The sequence below is a fragment of the Lepeophtheirus salmonis genome, chromosome 1 (assembly GCF_016086655.4).
Source record: "Lepeophtheirus salmonis chromosome 1, UVic_Lsal_1.4, whole genome shotgun sequence".
Classification (NCBI taxonomy): domain Eukaryota; kingdom Metazoa; phylum Arthropoda; class Copepoda; order Siphonostomatoida; family Caligidae; genus Lepeophtheirus; species Lepeophtheirus salmonis.
In genome coordinates, this window is record NC_052131.2 from 47,172,003 (window position 1) to 47,199,118 (window position 27,116).

General features: G+C 32.0%; 1 protein-coding gene across 1 annotated transcript; it reads left to right on the forward strand.

Annotated features, from left to right (window-relative positions):
- Positions 1 to 2,109: 2,109 nt before the first annotated feature.
- LOC121131827 (sodium/potassium-transporting ATPase subunit beta-1) lies at positions 2,110 to 5,440 on the forward strand. Its single transcript, XM_040727224.2, has one exon. It carries the CDS (start codon positions 3,440 to 3,442, stop codon positions 4,424 to 4,426), a length of 987 nt encoding a protein of 328 aa, XP_040583158.1. The 5' UTR covers positions 2,110 to 3,439; the 3' UTR covers positions 4,427 to 5,440.
- The last annotated feature ends 21,676 nt before the right edge of the window (positions 5,441 to 27,116 follow it).

Consider the following 27,116-nt stretch of genomic DNA (forward strand, 5'->3'; position numbering starts at 1 on the left):
AACAAAAAAACAGGCCAACAGAAAAATACATACTATTCAGATAACTAATTAGTTAGTTAAATATTTATTACTGCTTGCCATGCATACATAAAATAATTGTACAAATATAAGGCAACGAACACGTCCACAAAACGGGGTACTTGTTCTACTACAGCAGATTCTAAAACCTAGTTTACATTAAAATCTTTTTTAATAATATTTTTTATTTTGTTACATTTCATAAATTTTAATCTTCGTTTTCCTCATTTATTCCTTGGTGTCTCTTGCAAAATAGGGCTGGGCATCTATTGCTGAGATGGTCTGCACTTTGAAATTCTTCCATACAGACATTGCACGTTGAGCATATGTCTTTCCACTTCCTTAGATGGGCTAGAAAAGGGTCATGTCCAGTGTAGGCTTGTACAATGAGTCAATATTTTTCTCTTCTGAGCTTGATACACTTCGACTTTGGGTTAATAAGCATAGTATGTGAATGTTACATACTTAAATCTTTTTTATATGGGTCGCACCAATATTGATAGAATAAGTAATGAATTGCCTACTTTATGTATCTTGGAGGCGATCCTTCAGATCACTAGTGATGCATAACATATGCCCTGCCGGTATGTAAAAATACAAGAAACATAAAATTAACATGGTAACCCTGAAATTTGAAGAATGTTTGGGAGAAGAGTAACTTAGCCAGTGGTGCCCTTATGGGGAGGGCTGGAGGGACTATAGCCCTCCTCCACTCCCCGCACAATTAAGGAACTTTTGATTCTTAGTAGAAAATTTAATATTTGAATTTTTTTTTCAGAAAGTTTTATATTTGAAATTTTTCAAATGAGCCCCAACTTACATTTTTGATTATAATAAGATTATGATTGAATATAAGTTATAGTTTGTGGTAGGCCGGCCACCGACCTGGTCAAGTGTTATCTTGTTTGAAAATCAAAATATGCTCACGTTAATTTATTTCTCTTTCTCTCTCTCTGTTCAAAATGCAATTAAGCACATATCCTTCAAAGTGAGGTATGGGGCGTTGGAGGTGAATAAGCAAACTTTTACCTCTTTTCTGTAAGTATCTAATCTACATTTCAAATTGACAAAGCCATACAGTATCTCTTCATTGCATCTATAATATTAGTATCTAGGGGGAAGGGGGGATAAGATTTTTGCACCATTTTTAAAAATAGCTTCCTTACGCCCATGGTTATTGGTGATTAGTTACAAGCCAATGAAAATACTCTTCCATTATTTAATAATAGACCTATATGTATTAACTGCTTAATAAGAACTGAAAAATATTATTCAACAAACAGAGAGTACTGGCATTAGCTATTGTGAGGCCCCAACTCAAATAGATTACGCGAGACACATATACCAATCTGTGTTGTAATGGCCTAAAGTTGGATTAGAAACTGTTTCTAGCTAATGTCCTTGTTCATTTTCTTCTCTCCCTTATCACAGCTATCCCAGCTGATAGTAGCTGATCTCCACCAAACCATTCTTAAAATTGTCTGTCTTACCATGTTGATTTTCAGTTTTGAGGACTGACTGTCAATGAAAAAGTGATATCATTTATTTCTGTTACTTTTCAACAGACATAATAATAATATGTGACATGAATTATGTTATTAGTATGTTTTCAAGAAGTGCAGTGACGTCAAGAGACCAAAAGGTCGTTAATTTTGCACACTTAATATATTATATATTGGCTTGCTTATCAGTGGGTTATACATTGGATTCACTCCTATTCTTACTGTTAGGATGCAAGATAGTTTTTTTTTTAAAGAGAAAAAGACGTATTTAAGTACTTAGTCAAACAATATATACCTTCATTGTTCAGTGTACATTCCTAGTAGAACTAATCGTGTAATCGGCTATATTATATTTATGTACATTAAAGTGGCAAAGCGCACACGTTATAAGAAATTAATATTCCTTAAATTGTAAGTGTACCTATGTCCTATGTGGGATATTAATATTATTATATCACAATAGTATTATTATATTAAATTCATATGTGATTACACCTACTGCAAGAACAATTTAAGTGTTCTTTAATTATAAGCATACATTGTATATTATGTTACTTGTGTGTACTACGATTAAACATAAATTTAGTTCAACATTTGTCCTCGCATCTCTGAACACAACGTTCGTCCGTGTCTGCCTTAAACAGCCTTCTCAGTCAATTTTTTGTCTAATAGTGATGGGGGATGAATGTTTTTTTTTAAAAATAAAATAAAAACATGTTTCCGAGTTGGGCCAGGTAAATATTCACAAAAGAAGAGAGTTCTTATTATATAACTCTATCAAATAAGGCTATGATGTAGTACGTTTTATGTTATGTATACAGTATACATACTACCACTAAAAGTAGCTCTAGGGAAACGAAGAGGAAAAGATTCCAGCTCCTCTTCTTCCTTGATTCCAAAATGATAAGGTCTTCAATTGACGACGCTATAACTGCTGCGTCGTCTTATCGTCTCCATCTTTATAGAGTTTTACAAACGGAAGGGTCATACGTCTCTTAACACATCCACATCCATTAAAAAAGATTGATAGCTCACTCTAGGTGCTACAACTCTTTATTTTTTTAGCTATAGTCAAGGGTTGAGGCGCATGGATTCTTTCCACGACATGATAATAATTAATATCTCCTTTTTATAAAGCCCATATTTTTATTTTTTTTAAATGAATTGAATTTAGCCAAAACGTAGTAAATAGGAAACTAATATATAGGAAGGAAGAAGAATAAACAAGCGATCTATTTGACCTATGAATATTCAGGACGAGTGATCCCCATGATAGCCCTGGGTAGAAATGTAATCGATAGAAAGTCAAAATAGTATGATTAAATATCTTTCCCCACAAAAAGATAAAACAAGCAAGAGAGCCATTTTAAGACTAACATATTCACGCAGGAAGCGCGTGAGAGGACAGTTTTTCTTAAAGAAAATTGGAGTCAGGAATTACAAAGGGAGAAACAAGCATTATCCCCATCTGGATGAGACAAGTGTAACTCATATTAGTAGTGTAGTAGGAAGCAGAAGGAGGGAGCTGGGAAGGTCAAAGATGACTCTAAAAAAATTATAGAAGATAGCGTAAAATTCATATGTTGAGCGATTTAGCTGCCGGCCGGTGAAATGAAGGAAAGGGAAGATAGAGGAAACGAAGCAGAAGCTGGAGGGAGCGAAGCAAAGTAGACTTCAGTGGAGTGGAGTTGAGTCAACGCCATTTCATTTTTTTTTCTTTAATTTTCTGTGTGCGTGAGTGACTTAGATTTCAGTTCAGTCCTCCTCCGTCGAGTCGCTCCTTCTCGTACTCTTTGAAAAAAATCAAGGAATTGAAATTCATCATCATCTAGTGCGCAAAGTTGGTTGAAAAAGTTAAATTTTCGACCCTTAATTAGATCTTTTAGAAGAGAGTCGTCGAGTCTTAGGACAGGAAAGTCATGGGAGGTCCAACTGAAGGAAATGCACCTCAACTCCTTGGAGGCACTGCAATTAAGCCCAAGGAGCGGAAAGGATTTGAAGCAATCTCGTATTTTATCCACAATCCTGAGACTGGGGAGTATTTTACGCGAACCCCCAAGTCTTGGGCTCTGATTATCCTATTTTATATAATTTATTATGCCTGCTTGGCGGGTATTTGGTATGGACTTCTCACTGCCTACTTCTCCACTCTTCCTGATGGCAGACCCAAGTTTACTCTACACGAATCTCTGATTGGCAGTAATCCTGGCTTGGGTATCCGTCCCAGGCAGCCAGATGTGCATATTGACTCATCCATGGTCAAACTCAAATTCGACGACACTAGCCTTGAAGAAACCAAAGCTGGTCTCACTAACTTTGATTGGGCTAAGAGAGGTAAAACATTTCTTAGTCAATACGACAACGATACTGGAACAACTGTATGTGATGATGGAGTCCCTTTAGATGATTCATCTCTAGCTTGCAAGTTTGACGTCAGCTCATTTGGAGATTGTGCCAACTTTCCTTATGGCTATACACTTAAAGAGGGAGAATCTGTCATATCTCCATGTCTTTATATTAAGCCTAACCGTATCTACGAATGGGTACCTGAGTCTTATAATGTTGATAGCATTGCTGATGACGAAACTATTCCGGAAAATATCAAGGAATTGATTATTGCTAATCCTAAGAAGCTTTATGTCGATTGTGAAGGGGAGAACCCTTTTGATCGAGAAGGCTTAGAAGGAAACATCATCTATCACCCAAAGGATCAGAGTATCGACTTTAAGTATTTCCCTTATGTTCATATTGATGGTAACTATCACAACCCTGCCGTTGCTATTCAAATTAAAAATCCTGAATTGGGACGCCTTTATCATATTGAGTGCAAATTATATGGCGGAAACGTTGAACATCATCGCAAGGACCGAGAAGGTCTTGTTCACTTTGAATATTTATTGGAATAATCGTCGACTCCTTTATTTTATCTCATCCCTCTCTATCTCAAGGATACCCTTCTCCATCACTTCCATCTCAATCAACCCCTTCTTATACCAGCAGCAACAACAACCTACTTTTTCCCTGTTAAGTTATCGACGACCTCACCCCACGAAGTGGAGGGGCTTTTCATTTTATAGAAACGTTCCCATAAGTTTAAATTTGTAGAAAAATATTTATAATAAGACTAACGAGTGGAGTTAACATCTTCTCCTTTCTAAGACTTCGATGATCGAAGATTTGGACCAAGGCCAGCAGTATATATATGTTAGAAGAAATAGAGTTCCATCATCACTATCGTTGGATATTAAAGTTAAAACAAACAAAGAAACGCAAAGAAATTAATTCTCTTCTGATCTCTTATTAAAAAAAATAAAAACATTTCTTTATTCTTCATTCCATAACGCAATGGAACTGAGATTATTAAGCATGCCACTTGGCCAACGATGAATATATTTTAATGTATATAGTGTTATCATCCATAATCTTCAATGTTTATGTGTGCAATCTCTGATAAATATTCAAAGTTTTTTCTAAAGACGAAGAAGAACGCGCGCGCATGCCTTTACTTTTTAAAACTGAGACTTTTAAAAAAATAAAAAAATCTTTAAAAAAACGGTTAATCGTCTTCTTTTTCCTTGGAAGTTAACTATGTGAAAATATGGTTGATCAACTTTAGAAAGAGAGGAAAAATGCAATGGTGTTTTCTTCCCAATGAAGAACCGGATTCCAATATGATAATAAAATTTTGGGACACTATGTGTGTAGTCATTTCTATAGAGACAACTTTAAAAACTTTTTTTTCTAAAAAAAAAAAAAAAAAACCCTGTAAAATGTTTAGTTAATATTTCGTTCTACATTATAAAATGTTAAAAAAATATTTTTATGTTTTTTATTTAATTTAAAAAAAATCACTTACTATTATTAAATCATTTTTAAATTGACGAAAGTATGAAAAAAAAATAGAAAATGTAGAAAACTAATTGTTTATTCATTTATATAATTATTAACATAATGACTTGTACAAACAACAAAATAGCAAATTTAAGTAATTATATGTACATATTTTTTTAAAAAATATCTGAGCTTAGTCAAAATTGGTACGTAGCCCTGTTTTGAGTGCCTTAATTATATTTATAAATTTATTAATTTATAAATAACTATTTTTTAAAAAAAAAAAAAAAATAACAAAACGATTTCTTTCAATTATTTGAAAAAATCTCGATGGGGTTTTTTACTTTTTTTTGAAGGATTTGGCAATGACTATCTGTGTTCCTTAAAAAATAGTCGTCATGGAATCATTGTTCGTATTCAACATTGATAAATGATATATATTATGTGCTCCTAATTATATTTGAATATTAACATTTTCTAATAACATTTTTAAGATTGTTGAAGTGAGTGCTTAGTTTACATATTATACTATCCTTTACGGATGTGTGTTTTTTGGAGTCTCCTAAGATTATACATCAATAAAAACACGAAAGAGTTTCCTCTTCTATCTCTGAAAAGTATTTGAGCTTTAAATACTGTTGAGCTAACCATTTATGTGGTGTAAATAATTGGTTCGATTAAGTGAGAAAATGCCGATGGTTGTTCAAATGAAAGTGTTTGCACATACTGATATAATTAAGTAATATACATCTGTAAAGGAAGGGGGAAGGAGAAGGGGAAAAAAATAAAGAATCAAATTACATTTAGCATGAGAAAAAATGTGTTGCTTTTTTTAATGATTTATATATCGAAGACATGCCAGGGTTTTACATACGTACGAACGTATAAAAATACACATCATATTCGAGGTGTATTGTAACGAGAGAGAAAAAAAAAGAAGTATCAATGTCAATGAGTTACAAGTGGAGAAAACTGAAAAAGGAAAGCCGAGAGAAAAGAAAATACTTCATTTTTGTCAAAGTTCCAACGTACTTTGGAGTGACGATGTTAGTCGACGGCATTTAGGTATACTTTCTTGTATGTATGTTAAGTTATGCATCTAGGTATGGACTGGGTTCATAGATAATGAAAAACAATTCAATATTGGAGCAAAATGTTCCTGATTTCAATCTGTTGTCTGTCCCTTAAAGATCTAATTAAAGTATTGCTCGATACTGACTGGGAGCAGGGGCGTTGCTAGCTTTCTTTATTATTATTTTTGAGGGGGGCTTAGCTCCAAAAAATATCAATACCGTAATACTTATGATTTTTTTTCTTGTGGGGGGTGGGGTGAGTCCCCCTTAAAAAGGAGCTAACGACCCTCTGGATGAGAGTATTAAGTAATTAATAAATATAACTACCATGTGCAAAGCGGGTCATTTGCTCCACCATTAATCCTAACAAAGCATTTTCACGGACATCATAATTGAAGGAAACGACATTTTGTGGGCTCAAAGTTGATACTAAATTTACAAGAAATCTCCTTGAAACATCATCAAATGGCTATAAGAATAAACAAGTACTCAATATCTGCATTGATGCTACTTGGTACCAATGAGAAACACTGATATTTGAATGATATCACTTCAGAGAAAAATGTATTGAAAACACGTAAAAATGGTCCGATTTGTTCCATTTTTATTCTTTTTGATCGATTAGTGACGAGAAAAGTATCTTATTCTGTACATATAAAATAGTTAAATTGTCTATACAACACATAAATAAGATTGTACATCAATGTAAAAATTATTCATTTCAAAATATTAACCCCTTTGTAGAACAGTACTAGTCAGTACTTTTTTTGAAAGTCAATAAATGGTCATCCCTGCTAGCATGTCTTGTTTAAGGTCAAAAGTTGAATTTTCATTTCCTTTCAGTAGTTAATATAATTATTTGTCTCTCCAAAGTTTTACACTTTCCTACTCTATTGCAAGGTAAGTATGTAAGATCCATAATGACCTAGTTTCACTTGAATACAATGAATGAACAGTCCAGGTAATTGGTTCTACATATGAACTGGGCTGTTTGAGACGCAAAGTGGTTGTTAATAGTGTTTTTTCGTAGAAGCTTTTTATTATTTTTGCACGTATTTGGTGGATTTTATTACTGCATAAGCAAAAAAATGAAAAACTATACCTAAATATTGCAGAATCCGGACCAAACGGGATATGTTATAAGAGATAGTCATAGGAGATAATAATTTTTATAATGTTGCTTGAATATTAATAACCAATTCAGTAAAAATAAAAATTAAGGACTACGATTTTTTTAAAGACGTTTTTGGATGATTTTTTTCAGGAAAATACATTTTTTCTAGCTTTTCAAATTATGAATAACAAAAATAATTGCCCGTAAACAGGAAATTCATTTACCGAATTTAACTCATTTGGAGGGGAAGAGCAACAGTTTTCCATCTCTTAAGCTTCTGTACTATAGACGGGGGTTAAAATTTATACTATGGGGGCAAGAGTTTGAAATTTGTACCAGAAAGGGTTCAAATAAGTATTTAGGTACTAAGTATGTAAAATATACAAGTTTACATAATACATATTGAGGGTACGGGGGCCTAGCCTTTCCGGAAACTTTTGCTAGGTACCCATGGCATATTTTTTGTAGGGAAAGGGGCAACATTTAAGTTAAGGATTTATAGAATTAAGCAAATTGTGCTATAGAGCGTGCTCTGATGTCATAAATAACATTATAAGTGAAGGACAACCTATTTTTGGGCCTTAAAGTTGCTATTTTTTATTACATAAAATGAATAAATTTCCAAAAACCCTTGATAAAACTACGTGAAATGTATTTTTGAATAAAAAAGATTAGACACCAGTATCTAATATTAATTTATGCCGATGATAAACAGAGGTAGGTATTTGAATTAAATCCATGTAACATGTACTGAAAATCCATAAAAATAGTTACGTTTGTACATTTTTTTAAATTAGATAATTAGGGAAAAATATTTGATTCTTTTTATTATAATTATTAATTTTTAACTATAACAGGAAAATAAGATTGTATAACGACATAGTAACAAATTTTTAATACAGCTTTGGGTTATTTTTATAATAAAATAAGGCGATACAATTTGATAGACAGAAAGTTTAAGTCCTTTTATTTGTTGATCCCATTTTGACATCCAATAGTTCACTATTTTCCTAAATATGAATGAAAAAAGGATTATTATAAAACTTGATTATTTAGGGCCCTAAGTGAACGATATCAAAATTGTGACGTCACGTGAATGAAGGAGGAGTGTTGATTATGGTAGAGGCTGACAGATTTCCCCCTTGTTGGAAAAACCAAGGCCATTATGATTTTTTTCTCTCTCTCTTTCTTTCCTGAGTTTGATCATGTGTTTCAATGTTAGGTGCATTTTTCCATTCCCATTCAAGTAGAAGACTCTTTTTACCTTACATTATAAATACCTTTATTATTTACCTGACCAGAGTACAGGACTAGTGTATGTTGTATTATCACTCTCCATCATAAAAAAATAGATTATAAGTTATGACTGCCTCAAGTTGGGTCGTGGTCGTTGGGGAAAACAATTACTGTAAAAAAGCGCACGTATAAAGCTTGAATCATTAATGAAAGAAGCAATAAATATCTTTTGTTAGTCTTAATATTATAAATTTTTGTTTAAAAAAAATGAATTCAAATCAGACAAAAGTCAAATGTGTTAGAATTATTATTAAAAATAATAGTATTAAACTGGCATCTTATTTAATAAGATTTATTTGACTAATAAATGAATCAAGAAATCAATAGTTAAATCAACTCAAAATAAGTAATATTTTGCTCTTTTGATAATAATTATTGATGTATAATTAATTGGACTGAAAGATTTATCGACAGATCTGGAACAAGAAGTGAGCCAGGGTTTATAATTTATAATATATTGTATATAATATACAGTATTTGTAAGCAAAAATGCATGATTCATTAAAACTTAAATAAATTAAAAAACAAAAAACATTGGGGAACGAAATATATATTGCTTATAAAAACAGTCTTCAGACCTTCATTTTTACCTTATACAAATGTTTGTAAACAAACTCAGTTTCCTGATGTCTCGAAGAAACGTAGAGTGCTTGATTTACTCCACACGGGAGTTCCTGTGTCTGAGGTGGTCAAGATTGTGGAAGTCAACAGGCCGATTGTTTTAAATATTAGAAAGGCGTTTGAGGTTGATGGTAGCCTTGAATGGAAGATGTTGTAGGAATTCATGAGTGCCTTGGGAGACAGTATTGAGGCAAATTCTCATAACTCGATGAGCAAGCTTGGAACAAAGCACAACTTAAGATGTCAGCTTGAGGCCAACTATTCGGATGAAAATTATGTGTGGCAGCAGGAATCTGCCCCGTGTCACAAGTCATGGTGCAAGGAGAATTTAGCCAATTTTTAGCCCTGGGCATTAAAGTTTCCTTCCTCAGCAGATCCAAACCCACTTGACTATGGGGCTTGGAGTGCCATTGAGTTCAAGGCCTGGGCTGTCCTCAAAAGAAATACTGTTGATCTGAAGGCCTCCATTGATCTTTGAGTGTGAAAGACCTTTCGATTTCGTGTAGAGGCTGCAATTGAGGCTATAGGTGGACATTTTGAATTTGAAGGAACGAAAATATGTTTTTCTACTAGCTAATGAATATAGGTGCTAAGCTTAATCACGTTGAACTCTTTATGATTTTGTTAATCTTCTTTGCTATGATTAGTGATGAAAATCATGTGTATAATGGGCATGCTAAAAAAACGAAAATCAACATATGACAATATGAAGAATGTTTTCGAGGAGATCAGCTACTTTCAGCTGGGAAAAGGGAGGTAGTGGAGAAGGAAATAAACAAGGACTTTGGCAATAATTACTCTGATGTCGATCCCCAATTCTACTTTTAGTCCAACGAGGAGTTACAATTATAACTTCACAACAAATCCTTAATGTTACTTTCAGTCTTTTATGAATACACAAGAATATTTAATCAGGTTTTTAATATAATTAAATTTATTTAGGAAAGGAAGTTCACTACTCAAGAATTAAATAATAATGACAACAGTAATTTTTAAGATTACCAATACGAAAAAACAAACAACAAATAATCCAAAAAACTGGTCAGCAAAAAAATTCACACGATTTACATCACTACCTATGCTGCATTTTTGCTGATGCACACTGTAACTAAAAATGCAATTTCAAAAAGTGTTTCATATTTAACAGGATTTTTAATGTACAAAACATTTCAAATTATCATGAATGTCGTCATCAAAATAGAACCTTAATTAATACGTAGATATATGCTTTGGGAAGTCGTTACTTACATAGAGGTTAACATAGAAAATATATTGTTTTATATGACAAATAATAATATGTAGGTAGCTATTATAGGTAGATAGAGGAAGTCAGACACACAGGGGCTTCCAAAGGTAGGAGGAGGGAAGTTATAATGGACTTGATGACAAAAATAGATATGAAAGTGTCTGTTTCGAGTATTATTCAATACTCGACTGATGTTATAACAACATAATAATTAGAGATGTGAAAATTCTCCAAATCCTCGGTAGTGTACATTAAATATATTTTTAATGTATCTATATATATATAAAAAAAAGAGTTTGTGTCTCTTTTTAAACGTGCCCAGACTGTTGAACCTAGGAGGCTAAATTTTTGCAAGTTTACCCTTTTTGAACTTGGTCAGGCTAAAAAGAGGGTGGCTATTTTTTTTTTTTTTTTTGGGGGGGGAAGGTCATATATGGGACTCTTATGCTATATCCAAAACACAACATAAACACCTTTTTAGTGAGCTCAAGGAGACTAGATAGGAGATTGAGTTATAAATCAAAAATTGATTGGCGTTTTAAAAAAAAATTATACAAATAACTACGTTTTCTAAATTTGTTAAAAAAAAAGTTAAGGGCAAAAAAAAGAAATCGGTGTAAATAGCAATTTCGTATTTTTTCATGTGCAAAAAATGAAATTTGGGATTTCTAGATAAAATAATGTTTGTAGAAATTTGCCTTGAGATTCTTTTGCATATAAATTTGAAACATACAAATTCATGTTTGAACTGAAATATCTGTCATTTTCAAAAAAAAAAAATCCATTTTTTGACTCTTGTTTTTCATCAAAACACAAATAGGGCACAAAACAATGCTTTTGTACATAAAATTTTAGTCTCTAACATCAATCTTCAATTTCCGGAATATTTTTAAAAATAATTTTTGTAATATTTGTAAAACTGAACCAGATATGGCGGTTTATTTTTTCGATAACATTATTCTTCATAATTTTTTTATTTTTGTTAGTACGGAAAAAAAAATAATGGTAGGTTTGTCTTTCTTTTACAATTCCAATACATGCTATTAAGTATTTTTTTTACAAAATTAATACATTTTTTTATTTTCTTCGCAAATTTCGTTTTGGCAATTTTTTTGACAAAATTAAAAATGGAGTTATCATCCTGACAATTTCTTTGATGCATATATTTTGGTATGTTATTTCAATATTATAACACAATATTTAAAAAAAAAAAATCATAATAATACTACTAAGGATACAAGAGATTACGAAATTACCTTACTTGACCGGATTGATAAAGTGCGATTTGTCTATGTACAATGTAGAATAAAATATAGTGAATTTCTATATCCATCGTTATTATCATAGCAAGAGAATTAGAATTATCAGGATCTGTCTCGACAAAAACAATGATTCATATTATAATTCGTTACTTTTTGTACGCTTGTGAAAACTCGTTTTCGCCACTTGTTAGTAGAGAGAAAAAAGAATTTTGACTTTTTAATTTACTAATAACTTTTAAACTATAATTAACAATTTGGGGACACTTATGTGAGGCATCCATTTGCGGCTATATATGCTTGTTAAATATTAATTAATATAACCGGTTTGTTGTCATGGCAAATTTATCGAGATATTAAAAGTCTACGAAATATTTTTTCAATGACAACGTGTATTTTTATTCTCTTGACTTTTGGCAACTCGACTTTATTATTAAATTATAATTGTATATTTAAAAAAAAGAAAATACATTTTGAGTACTATAAATTTAATAGTTGGATTAAAAAAAAAAGTTATTTAGTGACAAAAAATAGTAATATTCGCTAGTCTTAAACATGGTTATATCTAAGTAAAAAAATGTATAACAGTGGCATCGATATTATATTTAAATCTTCAAATTGGGTATAAATATGTAACTTAATACACAAAAACATCACAAACACATTGATTGTATATTGCTATAAAGTTGGATGGCTAAACACTCGAAATAATAAAAACAGCAAAAATACGTCTCTGCTTTATGTAACTATTAATTTACTTTTTCATTTATAAAAAGAGTATACAAAGATATATATAATGGTTTTCGGTATGCACCATAATGTCAATATACAAAAATTTATAGGGGAAAATTCCAAGAAAGTAAGGTAAATTTTCGAAAAATGTTCTTGCCTCTATGAAGAGGATCCAGTGAGTAGCACCTGTCCATAGGGATTTCAGGTCGTTGTATTTCAATTTCACAATTTTTGCAGCTCATTTTACAAAATATCTGGATGTAGTTTGATGTTGATACCTCGCTGGGGGTGGCAGACTCAGTTCAGAGAAACGGTTCGTTGCGTGGGAAGACCCACCAAAAATGGATCATTTGTGACTTCGATTTTCTGGATTTTTTTCCCCCCCGTTGATTCTGTTCCCAATGACAATTCGTGCCTTGATAATTTTGAGGTTTCCTGCATGGATCTTCCAATCATAAAAGTCAGTTGCTTCCTTTTACTTAACAATGTAGGGCTTTGGGTTTCTTCGAGCTGTGCGTACGACAAAAGTTAGTGCAGAAGGCAGTTGTATGTTTGTATCCTTGTGGACTCATGCGATAGTAGAATGCATACTAACACCTTCGGGCTAGACATGATGGACTTCAAAACGAAGAGGTAGATATATAATGCCTGCTCAATGAAGTTGTGTAGCATCGCATGCAAAATTGTTTTCATATTTTGTCCTGGATACTGTCACAGAACAAGGTCAATGCTTTTAATTCCAGCTTCATCCTTATACTTCAGCCAGTTGTAGATTACGCTGCTAACTTTATTGGCTTCCTAGTGAGTTATAGCCTGTTTCTATAGATGGCAATAACCTTGTGTAGAATTAAGATAATATATTGAAGACGTTTATAGAAGATTTCTCCGCAGTTCGAATGAGTAAGATAAATAACTTGCTGAAGATCAAAAGTTCCCACGACGTATGAGATGTCTTCCTTGGATTGACGTTTGAATGCTTCCTTCAGTGCTCTAGAAGCATTTTTTTTTGTCTTGGTGAGTGTTGAAGAGTTTTTGCACTGAAATTTTTTCTTCTTCATTTGCATCGTTTTAGTATGCGCATATCGGGTACATTAACTTTTCGGGTCGGTGAAATGACAAGTTGTATTTCTGAAATACCTTTTGTAAGAAGCTGAGAGAACAATCATGTCCTTCGGATTTGTGCATTGATAACACATGTGTTCTACACTGAGAGATGGATGGAGATACTGACGAATAGTCGATTGCCGAAAGAAGTGGGATTCTACGCCAGGAAACCACTGAATATGAGTTGTAATAAATTGCCGGAGAGCAAAGGGGTCTATGATGTTGTTCGGCTCTACTGATTTGAGATGTTTCGACTTTAGTCAGCATGTGATGGAACTATCCCCCAAAGTAAACTAACGTATTGTGATAACTGAGTTATCACAAGTCAATAAAACAGTATCTGTTCCAAGTCAATTTATGGCCAATGGACAATTGGTTATAACTTTTTTATTAAAGCGAATTTCAACGTTATTATATGTAGATATCATATAGTACATCCTAATTCAATTTTTTTTTTAAATCGTCAAAATTGAGTTATCACAAAACAGTGACGAATTATTAGTACTAGGAAGTACCTGTATAATATATTTTATTTCGAATTTTTTTATAATGCGTATACTAAGGTAAACTCTCTAATCTTCTTCATAATTCCCTTTTTTAGTTCGTATTAAGTATATGTACGTTCTCCCTTTTTTTTTAGATTTATATTTCTTTATTTTGTTTTCGAATCTACAAAACCCACCTTAATAAAAGTTTGAAGCACGGGGAATCGATCTTGTTTTATGAAAAAAATCAAACTTATTATCAAAAAAAAAAAAAAAAACTTGCCCTCCAAACCCCAGGAACCTAGTCTGACCACAATGAAGCATGGCTGTAGGTACGTAACTTAGCATTTTGAACAACTTCTATTTAATATCTAAAGTCTGTATCAGGCTCCGTTTTTTAAACAAATACACTATGCTTTTTATCTACAGACAAACTTACATACAACTATAGAAAATAGAATAATTATGTACATAGAATTATTTTCTGAATAATTTTTCAATTATTTTGAGCATTGTTGTTATGCTCCCTCCTTGGCCAAGCAACACCGGGTAATCCTTTGTTAGTATATTTAGCAACTTTGATAACATATTTACTGAAAAGATAACTACATAAAGTAGTGTTACTTAGGTGCTAATACGTTTTAATTGTCAAAATAGGGAGAAATAATTAATAGGAGGAACAAATGATATCTTGCTTATTAGTACCAACATACACTTTTTAATTCTATGCTTACGAGGATTTCGACAATTTTCACATCTCTAATAAGTATAAAATAATAGCTAGTACGTTTTCTCATGAAAGACGAAGATGGTTTGCTGGTGTAAGTCGTTATTGGACTCGGTGTAGATTTGAGGATCGACGTCTGAGTAATTTCTGCCTCTATGATTGCTATATACGAAGTTGGATTTATGTTTATTTCCTTCCTCTCATGGCTGATTGCTCTGATTTAATAAAACCTCCAAAACATTCTTCTAATTGTCAGCGTAAACACGTTCATTTTGTGTTTTTATTTTATTTGTATGTTGTATCTTGATCCTATGTACATAAACTACATTTTAGATATCGGTGGAACATATATTATGTACATACATGTAAATCTGGTGTATTTTTTAGTTCGTCCGTTAATTTGTAATGGGTAGTATAAAGAACAAATATATTTTCCTTAGCAGTTGTTATTATTATTTAATTCCTTAGTACTGAATATCCTGTCCTAAATGGATTCAATTATATTCAAAACCTGATTGAACGGCCGTGTGAGTTCATAAAAGACGGTGCGTAACCCTGAGGATTGGCTGCAGAGTTATAATTATAAGTCCTTGTTGGGCTCAGAGTAGAACTGAGGGTTAAAATCGGAGTAATTGTAGCAAATGTCCTTTTTTATATCCTTTTTTGCTTTCCTCTCTTGTTTCATCTGATTGTAGGGGATCTAATGAAACGTCATGAGCCTTATTCTTTCTCTCCTCCAAAACATTCTTCAAATTGTTGGGGTTACCATGTTGATTTTCGTTTTTTTACATGCTCATTCCACACTAGATGTTCACCTTTGACTATGGATCATTACATATATACTAACCGAGATCACTATATGAACTATAGTACTCTGTTCTTGCTAATACGTAGGGATATATAAATTGTCAAAATATATTTGTTGACTATCTGGAAGATATTAGTGTTTTGGTTAAGTATAATTTATCTCTTTTCTGAAAATTCAAACGTATGAGCGAGCAGGGAGCACTATAGATTTTGTAGTAATATCCAGTGATGCTAATCAGGTGCATTTTTTATCTCAACAGCCTCGGCTCCATGATTCAAGATTATTGAAATGGTCAAGTTCATAGGTTCGAGTTAAGGTAAAGTACTAGAAACTTTCATGTTCGATAAGACCTTAAAAAAGTGCCCACTTAGCCCCCCTGTGCCACTCCCACATAAAAGTTATCTCAAACGTTCATCTTTGCTTTATCAGCCTTTTAAATCATATTTAAAAAACTTAAAAAATATATTTACTTTGATTCCTTGAATTTTTTGTAAGTACCATTGGAACGGAACGCTAAAATCTGAATTTTAGTAGTCAATAAAAAGTTTCGGTCCGTTCCTTGAATGCACGTTCCATGGAACGCCGTTCAATTTTGCGTTCTGTTCATAAGCCTAAGCCTGATTGAATATTTACGTATGATCATAAAAGGCAGATAGTAAGGCAGATAATTTGTTGCGGAGTTAAAACTGTAAGTCCTTGTTGAACTCAAAGTAGAATTGAGGATTATCGAAGTTGTTCTTGCTTATATCATTACTTATTTCTTTCTTCACCTCCTTCCTCGTCGAAGCTGCTTGTATCTGATCTAATGAAACTTTAATTTTATCGTAACACACCCATAATGGTAGCGATTAGCATCAATGTTGATCTCTGTCAGCAAATTTGTTGCGAGAATTCTGGCAATTTTCTCATCCCGACCAATACGGTTGATATTTTAAAACAGGGATAACATTTAATGAGAACAGTATTATTTTGTAGGTTACCAACATTAATATATTTGTTTAATGTACACTTCCAAGGACATCCACAGTTTTCACATCTTTAATCATAATACGATGTGTATTAAAGTGAGAATTTAACCAGAATTGGGGACTATTAATGGAGTTGCCCTTAAGACTTATTCAACTACGATATCCTGGGCCGTGCCACGGTAGAGTAACACCCCTCTATTGATACTCGGAATCGAAGTGAAAAGATTCAAACATGAAAGACACAAAGCCTGAGACTCATAATCTTCCTTTATTTTAAAGGATTCTTATTCTTATCGGAATATATGATTGACTTTTGATATTGAGGATAACTTAATCAGAACATTGGGAAGACTCGTACTCATTATTCGGTCTCGAATTAAAAATACTCGTGAATGACCTTGGACTTGAGTACAAAGACTCGATTCTAGTATCGAATTTGTAAAAAGCTCAGGATTTAAGGTTAACTAGAAATATCTATAGATGTTATACATTTTTTTATTCAAACAGATTTTTCAAGTCATAGCCTATTAATAATTTTTCCCTCTCAAGAGAAATTTCTATAACTATAACAAAAGCCTTAGGGTTTCCACTAATGATTTTTTTATTGTTATTTTCGATTTCTTTGTTATAAATTCCATTGTTTCACATTATGTATATACTTGATAAAAATATACTTCTGTAAGTCATTTTCATTTAACTTATCGATCAGAATGAGGACCTTATAGAGGTGGCTTCAGTTATAAGAAAGGAAACATAGATTTTTTAGGGGTTATATGGCTGCTGGGTCGTAGGTAGTATGCCTATTTATAGATTTTTAAAATGACTCGGGAGACAAATATCAATATGTTAGAGATCACACTGATTAAAGAAAAAAAAGTTGAATAGATGAACATTGATAGTTTATATTTATGGAAGTTGGCTGTAGAGCTGTTGACGAGTCCAAGTCAACTTTTTGAGTTTTTTCACTTTGCGTTCGAGTCGAGTCGGAAATGGCATTTTAATGAGACTTCACGAGATGATCCCTCTTGTTTAAATTGTATCTCCTTGTCAGCTGTCGATTGTTAAACTACTCGTGTACATTGAAAGTGAGTTTTACAACTTTTGGACGTGTACTCTGAACGATCCTACGTGCATGAGAATGGGAAGTCATTTTAAAAACTCTACTTTTAAGAATCATCATATCTCCAAGAATTATCCTTTTCAATAGGAAGAACTTCTGAGATAGACGTCCAATAGATATAATAACTCAAATTTCGATGACTTTCCAAATCTATCCACCGTTTGATATTATAATGTGCTTAATTTTGAACTGATCCATTGCCAATTTATTTCTGGGAGTTCTACATCATATAAATATGAGTGTTGTTTACTTATTAGTAATTTGTTAACTTTGAGCTTTCCCCTCAAACTATTTCGCCTTAAAGGTATTTTGCCTCAAAGATATTGCGACTAAATATATAAATAAATGAGACTTGTACGTTGTTATTCTTTATTTTTGGTTTGAAATTGATGTCCTTTTAAAATTTGTCAATAAATATGTAAAATGTATTACTATGAGACACATTAAATGTCTGTTTTCTCTTGAAATAAGGCTGGAATTAGGTTCTTCTTTATATTTTTCTTGTTTATAAAAATTGAATAGTTGAAATTAACTATTTGGTTGAGGGTTCGAACTCATTACGTAGTGATATTTTGATATTATATAAATATTAATAATATTGGAACATAATTTTATCATTATTTATTAATATTTTAAGGTGAAATATCCTTGAGGCAAAATGCCTTAACGCCGAAATGTTATAAGGCAAAATTGTTTAAGGCGAAATTGCATAGCGCCTGTATACATACACAAAGATAGTGGCACCACCTTGTGTTTATTAGTGTTTTGTATCTTTGTTTGCTTATGAAGACAACTTTTTACAGCTGCACTATCTTGCAGATGTTAATATTATAATTGTAGTCTTTAGACTTCAAAAATAATCTTCTTTAGAAATGAATAGGTTTTGTGATCTAAAACATTTTTGGTTTGTAGTAGAGAAATCCCACGATAAATTTAATTTTGGAAGTACGAACATTCTTAACCTGCTTAAAAACTAATATTTATTTTTGGGGCAGATTCTTTGCAAGAAATGAAGAAACAAGAAACATATTAACCTTGAATTGGCACTCGGTAGAGTGCAAAAGCGAAGGTAATTACAGAACATCTTCATTTTAAGAAGGCGAAACAAACAAACAGAGGCAAAAACTTGTTGAGTTTGAAGAAGACGAATTGTTGAGTTTGAAGATATATAGAGATCCCAGAATTGGAAACGTAGCTTTATTACTGCTCTAAGCGTTGGTTAGTTTAACTTAAATTAGCTTTTGTTAAACTATGAGCTATTTGATGCTATTATTGAAGAAAATCCCTCAGTTGTGAGATATTGAGAAACTACCAACTTATTTTTGGCATTTCTTTCTTTCTCTATTTAAATAAAGGTTGCAAAATAGAATATAGAAAAATGTCGTTAGTTGAGTGTAATATATTTTAAACCTAATTCATATTAAAACTCAAATATATTAAAAGAGTTTCAAGCCTCTTGTGCCAAATCTTTTCACTTTGAGTTCTATAAATAGCAGTTTAATTATATTGAAGTACAACTTTTGCACGTTTCCCCAGGTCTGTTAAGGTGGAATTACTTTTGAAAGATTGTTTTCAATCTATTTGTATAAGTACGTTGTACTATGTACATTATCAATTATTAATTCCCTTTGTGTTTCTATGTGAATTCCTTACATACAAGTCATATTTTTCATATCCAATTGACATACCTAGTCAATTGTCACTAAAATCAAGTTGTTATCACTTATTTGAACAATTTGATTCCAATTATTGATATGTATTCTATTATTGTATACATTTGATGATTGTTTCTTTTTGCTTAAACAAAACGAACTAAAGTATGTTGCCACTTATCCATAAAAATTTAGGTTATTTCGATAAGACATTTTTTTGTTTTTAATATCTTCTTAAATATGCTCCAACTAGTTAGATGAATGTTTATACGAATTAAAGTATGATAAGGTATAACAGTTATTAATATTGTAGGTTTAAGAAAACTCAAACATGATACATGTGTACTTATTTAGTTATATACGAACTTATCATGTGGAACTATGCGTTCATATCCTTTTGATCAATATAGCTGATGAATGATGGAGTAGTTTTGAAATGATACACTAGGCCAGCGTTGCTCAAACTTTTTCACTTCAGGGTGCCTTTCAAAAGTACATAAAATCTCAAGGCACCCCAGTGTAAAATATAATTATCAAGAGTTTTGTATCACCTTGATCTTGTGACCTCTCAAAATTTAATGGCCTCTAACTGTATTCATATCTAATCTTCATACCAAGTTTGTTCAAAATTGATCCGTAACTATTGTTGTAATCCTGGTGAATAACAAACAAACATTCAAACAGAGGCAAATGCATAATCTCAGGTCAACTGGAATTGACACTAGGCAGAGCCTAAACCAATGCCTATGATCATTTTTCCAAAATGAAATATCATATACTTAAGTCAAAAAAGTGTAATGTTGAATTTAATGAAATTTAATGTATATATATATATTGCATTGATACATTAATATGTTTTAAATTTGTAAAAGTATTACATTCCACAATAAGCTCATTTCTGCTTTGTATCTCAATTTCTTCAAAAATTATCCATTATGCATTTTTGACCTTTTGTGAGATTTTTCTATATGAAGTATTTTTATTAAACTTCCATAATGACACCAATTTGAACTCTGCACCTCCAGAGCATGTTATAGCATTACTGTCGAATATGTATTTTTAATGTTTTGTGCTTCCCTGACCTTAACTTCTCAAAATTTCCTGGCCCCTTAATGTGACCATATATAATCTTTGTACCATGTTAGATCAAAATCGATTTGTAACTTTTGCTATAATCCTGGTGATCAAGTGACAAACAAACAAACAGAGGCAAAAACAAATCCCCCATTACACTTTGTTGGAGGATGTAAAAATGGCATTGCATAGCCTAATTGCAAATGTCCTGTTTATATAGATGAGGCAGTACTAAACAGACCTTACTACGAACTAAAAATAATGTTAATATGTTTAAGCTTTCATGCCGCATATTTCTCCAACAAAGGGAGAAGCCATGCTGCATCCCTAGTATTGATGAACCCAAGTTTGAGGTAGTTGTCATTGAATGTCCTCTTTTTACATTTACTAGTATCTACAATTACGACCTTTGGTGCAAACTCAGATCTGGTGGACGAAGGCTCGCATGGAGTAGGCTTAGACCCTTTCTCACTTTCTATCATGTCCAATTCTTGTTGGGCATTTCTATTCAGAAAATCATTCATTATGTTGTTGCTTGTTCCTTTTTCTATGTGAAATCAAATGTATTTGTGCAGTTAAATGATAAAACAATGTGTTTAGCATGTTATGCTTTTTTCCTAGAGATAACAAGTTTGTACAAAAAGGGGCACTAATGTGTTCGAACAAAATTAAAGCTAATTCATTGTGACTTATTGTGTGGATTTCAATCATTCGTGGAAGGTGCATATCTATATTCTATGCAAATATTGAATTTTGATGTAGGAGAAAAGCACTAGGGCGCCCTCTATCCAGTAAAAATCTGAGAAGATTTCAAATTTTAAATACAATGAGGAGGTCAAATTTCTGTGTAAAAGTTCTAATTATTCTGTGACATCACTTATCTGTTTTATAAATTTTCCTTGAGCTTGGATTTTTAACATTTTAGAATGTTTTCAGTTCATAATAAAGTCCTATTGAGTGTTGCTGCAATAATAGCAAGTTATATATCTGCAGACAAGTCGTGCTGGACGTTAAATAGTCCCTATTTATAGAAAAAGAAGAGCACTAAGGATTCAAAGGGGAATCCACTGATAGTAACAGTGAATCTAAAATCTTACGTCTACACCATAAACATCAATACTTTGAATAGTCTTAATAACTGCTACTGCGTATATACTGTACGGCCCACTCTATCCCTGTTAAGACCTAACAACTTTTTGCATGTACATAGTTAATTTAATAAATACAATATTATTTAAATAAAAAATTCTAATTTTGCAAAACAGACAAACTGATCGACCGTTTTCGTAGTCAGATTGAGCATACACCTTTCCTTATTATCTTTGAATATATGTATGTATATACTTTATCAAACTATTAACCAAACGGCAAAACAAGGACTACTTGATGAATGTTTGTACAAGTATAATAAGCTACTTGATAAATTTTTTGTCCAAAAGAGGCGTTGAGTATTGAATATAACTCTTTAACTAACTACGCAATCTCGATTAATTCAAGAGGTTAAAAGAACAAATAAGGAGAATTCTGCGAAGGAAAAAAAAATGCATACATCATGAGAAAAATTAAAAAAGCAATGCTATTTGTGGTATCTCAAAAGTAGCATCATGCTTTTCCGTTTTCTCGTAGGCAAGGTATTCTTCTCTAGCTATCAGACGCGTTTTATAGTTTTTTAGCTTTTATGCACATATTGATCAATGTAGGAAGTGGATGATTGTGGTTTGTTAGTCAAAACACTTTATTGATATGTGCAAAATACGAGACAGAATGGACATTTAAACATACGTAACTCCACTGAATGTAAGTCTTTAACTAAGGCATCCTGTTTAAAAAAATACATACTACATAGCCAGTTGTTGTTCATTGATAACCTTGCCTCCAGCCAAGGCGAACATTCTAATTTATACCCCTTGTAAAGGTAAAAAATAATGGAAAATAAGAGATACAAATATTACAGACCATTGAAATTGAAAGTAAGGAGCGTACTATTGAGTGGATTATTTAAAATACACATGCTGATGTGATCAAATTTACTTAAAGTTACTTAGTACTCTGGAACATTGAGTCTGGCATGGTACCTATATATTTTCCTTCAGATAAAATAATAAATTTATATACATATATTAAATATGTATGATATTTCTCCGTTGCTTGTGTATTTAAATTTACCGATTTATCAGCATTTTTCATACACATAGGTAGGTATGGTTATGAAGAATAAATGATAAGTATGTATTACAATTCGATTATTCGGTATTATTCTAAATCTCCCTCTACTAATTAGTATATAACGGGTAGACTTAAAAGTTTGTAGGCTTACATAATAAAACACATTTATTTGGCATAACTCGATCTTTTTATTCAATGAAGTTTATTCGAGGACAATGCAAGGGGTATAGCTGTCGTACAACTTTTCGATACTATTATTATGGTCTGATTTTTCTTTAATCTCAAAATAGGCATCAGTTAAGATATTTAACAATTACCTTGGATTTTTTTTTTTTAAGTAAACAATCTTTTGAGGTCTGGCAAAAGAACAAAGTCATTGCGGGAGTCTGGAGAATACGGTGGATAGGGAAGCGATTTGTAGACTAATCCAAACATTTTCAGTGATTTGTGACACAGGGTCTTGATGAAATGCTATGTAATAATCGCTGATGAGGGTTTGGCCTTTTTTGAGGTAATTAATGAATATTATACCATACTGATGATATAACATTGTCATCCAACTATTTTGTTTTATGAATTCGGTCTATCGAGTACATTCCACTTGGCTGACTGTCGATTGGACTCTGGAGTGTAGTGATGAAACCAAGTTTCATCATTAGTTACGTATCGTATAAAAAAGTCATTTATATATATTACGGTTGAATTTCCCTAAAAATTACTCCGAAACATGAATGCTTTGTTATTCTTGATCGCACTGGACCCCCCTCTGTACATTACCTTTTCATACCCAAATATTCATGCACAATATTTCCAACACGGTCCTTTGATATCTGTAGAGTCTCAGCTATATCGATTAGCTTACTTTTTTTTATGTTTTCGTTGGTAAGTGCCTCTTTCGGAATTTAGCAAACCATTTTTCAACGACTGATTTCGATGGTGTAGAGTCCAAGTATCACCTATAACATTAACCTTCTTGATTAAAAACCAATACTTCATTGGCACACGTAATTCTTATATATCAATTTTTTTAAATAATAACAAAAGTTGCTTCACTCACAATGCTGTATCTCACGAGCTGAAAAACTTGTGCACGTATCATTTGAAGGTTGATACTAACTAAAAATTATTTGATTTCATTCTCGTTGGACCATTTATGGGTCAGACTACGAACTTTTCAATATATTATACACGTAGTAATATTTATTGTATCTTGATTTTGATCAAACTTGATACAAAAATTATATATGATCACAGTCAGATGCCATTAAATTAAATTTTTGAGAGGTCAAGGTAGCATAAAATTTAAAAAAAAAATGCATAATCGACAAATTAAGATAAATAACTCAATTTGATTTTAAGCGAAGGTTTTGCGCCGTACCGAATGTCCATTCTAGTTTTATTTGGTTCGTTCCAATCGTAATATGTATGTACTTGGATTTTGTTGTTTAAAGAAAATAATTTTTGGAAAATAATATAATTATATTTAAATATAAAGATATGTTACATATTTTATTATGTATTTTAAACAATTTAAGCCAAAGTAAGCGGGAATTCTTCTTTCAGTGAGAAATGTTAAAAACACGGAAATCTATTAAAGAATTAACAAAACGAAAGAAGATCACGAGCACCAACCTTTTTTTTCCTTTTCTAATTTGTAAGCTATGTAACAACCTTAAGGAGTAGATAGTTTAATTTTTTATTTCAAATACGTACGTTATTTTTACATTTAAATTTCATAGTGGTTACTCTTGGCCCCCACCATGGCCTTTACCCTGGACCTGGAGCAGAAACAGCCAATGAACCCGAACTCCTCAGACATGTAGGCAAACACCTCATCAACAGAGGCCATCAGAGGCTGATTAGTTTAAAATAATTATAAGTTATTCTTATACTCTTGATGATTATTGGACAAGACGTACATGTTTGTATCATGTACGTTTGTCTATCATTTACCCCGCTCCACTATACATAGGAGTAGTTGTTACTTTGGGAATACTTTAGTTTTCATTATGTAAAATATTATATATTTATAAATAATTGTACGACAATAAAAAGAGTATTTTCAGTTCATTTGAGCCATAAATTGCAAATGACATCAGTTTAAAAGGATGCCTTTTCTTTTCAGGAAGTTATTTTGATGGAAGAAGAAACATTCTTGTATCTCTTATACAATATTGTATATATTTATATATTTAAAGAACCATAAAAAAATAAATTGCAATACTCATTATTTGTAATAAACATAAAGGGTCTTCAAATCATTTCTTGATAATTTTTTATAGTAATGACTCTTCAATTATTAGATATTTAACTTCCTAAAGTTTGTATTGAATACGTGGGTACATTCAATGCAATATCAACTTTTAATTATGTGATATAGCTGCGTTTGCTAAATGATGCATTGAAGTATACCAAAGAGCCAAGATGTTTTGCAAGACTGAGCCGTTGAATTCACCTAACAGAATGGGAATGTTCAAGGGATGCTCAGTAAATCAAGTCAAATTTATATTTGGATATTATTGAGTTAATTATATTAGGATACTACAGCAGTCGGTTTAATTGATTCTGTGGATATACTACCTGGCTGAGACTACCAATGCGGATGTAAATAGTAGATACAAATAATGATTAAATAGGGTTAGAAACGAAAAACTGTACTATAGTAAAAGAAGGGATTTGTGTAAAGAATAAATTATGTATAGTGATAAGAACAGGAAAAACGGCTGTTACGTGTGCTCTAACTTATTTTTTGTTCACTATTTAATGGGTGGGCGTTGTGTTAAATTCTGTCTCTAAAGTATGCATTATTCCCTATTTTCGGTGTTAACTGTTTTAAAAATGGATAATAAAATAAATTTATATAAATTAAAATAGAATTACAACATTTTCCTGTGCTAATGCTAATTTAAATATAGAAGGTTCTCCTCTATATAGCAGTAATTACGCCTACCTGTAATGTATTTGGGATGTGTTTAATGTCTAAAAATGTAGTTTTAGGGATATCGACATTTACAAATTTGCGGATCAGGATTCAATTATACAAATAATCTACTGATACAAATTTGAACATTTTATGTATATCTGATCAAATGCTTTCTAGAAATAGATGTACTTTAGTAGACATGGAACAGAGGGGTTTGTTCTACGTCCTGCATATTCCATTTTTACATATCCATCATTCTACATACGGAAATCTTGTAGCTGGGCATTGCATTATTTCATAGATACATTGTAAGTGGGTTTAAAGAGAGGTTATAGCCCAATACTAGAGATGCGAAAAACGTTCAAATAGTGTTGAGTCTAAGGAAGGAAAGAAAAATAACAGTTGATGTTACGAGTACTCCATTGATAGACAATTTGAATTCAGTCTTCTCTGTATTTTTGAAGCGAGAACTTAATACGATTATCTTTTAACATGGTTTATAAGACCACTCCAAACAATTTAAGCCCGTAGCAGAGTGGAAAGGGACGTGTTCATACCCCTCAGTGATGAATATTATACATATAAGATGTCAAAGGTTGGAAGGAACGTCAAATTAGGAGTTAAAAATAATAATATAATAATCAATCGTCTAGAGGCACCAAAATATATTTTCAAATTTTGTCTAATCCAAAGTAGATCCGGAATTCCCACAAAAGAGCATTACATTATTTTTAAATATATTTTTGCAAAAATGTAGCCTTGGAATGCTAAAATTTTCAGTTGGCCTCTCCTGTCAAAGTAGTGTCACTCCATTACTCATTTAAGCCAGCTATTACCCTTCCTTCAGGGAGTTGGGGTTCAAGTTTGCTATACTTGATCATTTTGACCAAGAAGCAGCTAATATAATTAAACATATGAACAGTGATGCTAAACAGGAGCATTTTGGGGATGTAAATAAAAAGAAACCGGAAATAAACATGGTAACCCTGACTCTTAGAAGAATGTTATGGAGGAGAACAGTTGAGTTGTCATGACGTCACATTATATGAGCTACAAACAACTGAGAGGAGGGTGGAAATTAAAATAAACACGGACATAGGCAAGAATGACTTAAATGTCGATCCTTAATTCTACTCTGACTCTAACTAAGATAATAAATTATAACTCTCTAACAAATCCACAGGATTACTCTCCCTCATTTATGTGCATAAACAAATGTTCAATCCAGTTTTGTATACATCAATGATGTGTTGTATGTAGTTGAAAAGGAATTTCACGCACCATGTGTATCAAATAGCATTAGCAGGCATGTTCATTGTTCGGTCAATCTCAACAATCTCACATCCCTAGCCATTACATTGGTGAAGTTGTATCAATTAGAACTTTTTCGATTGATT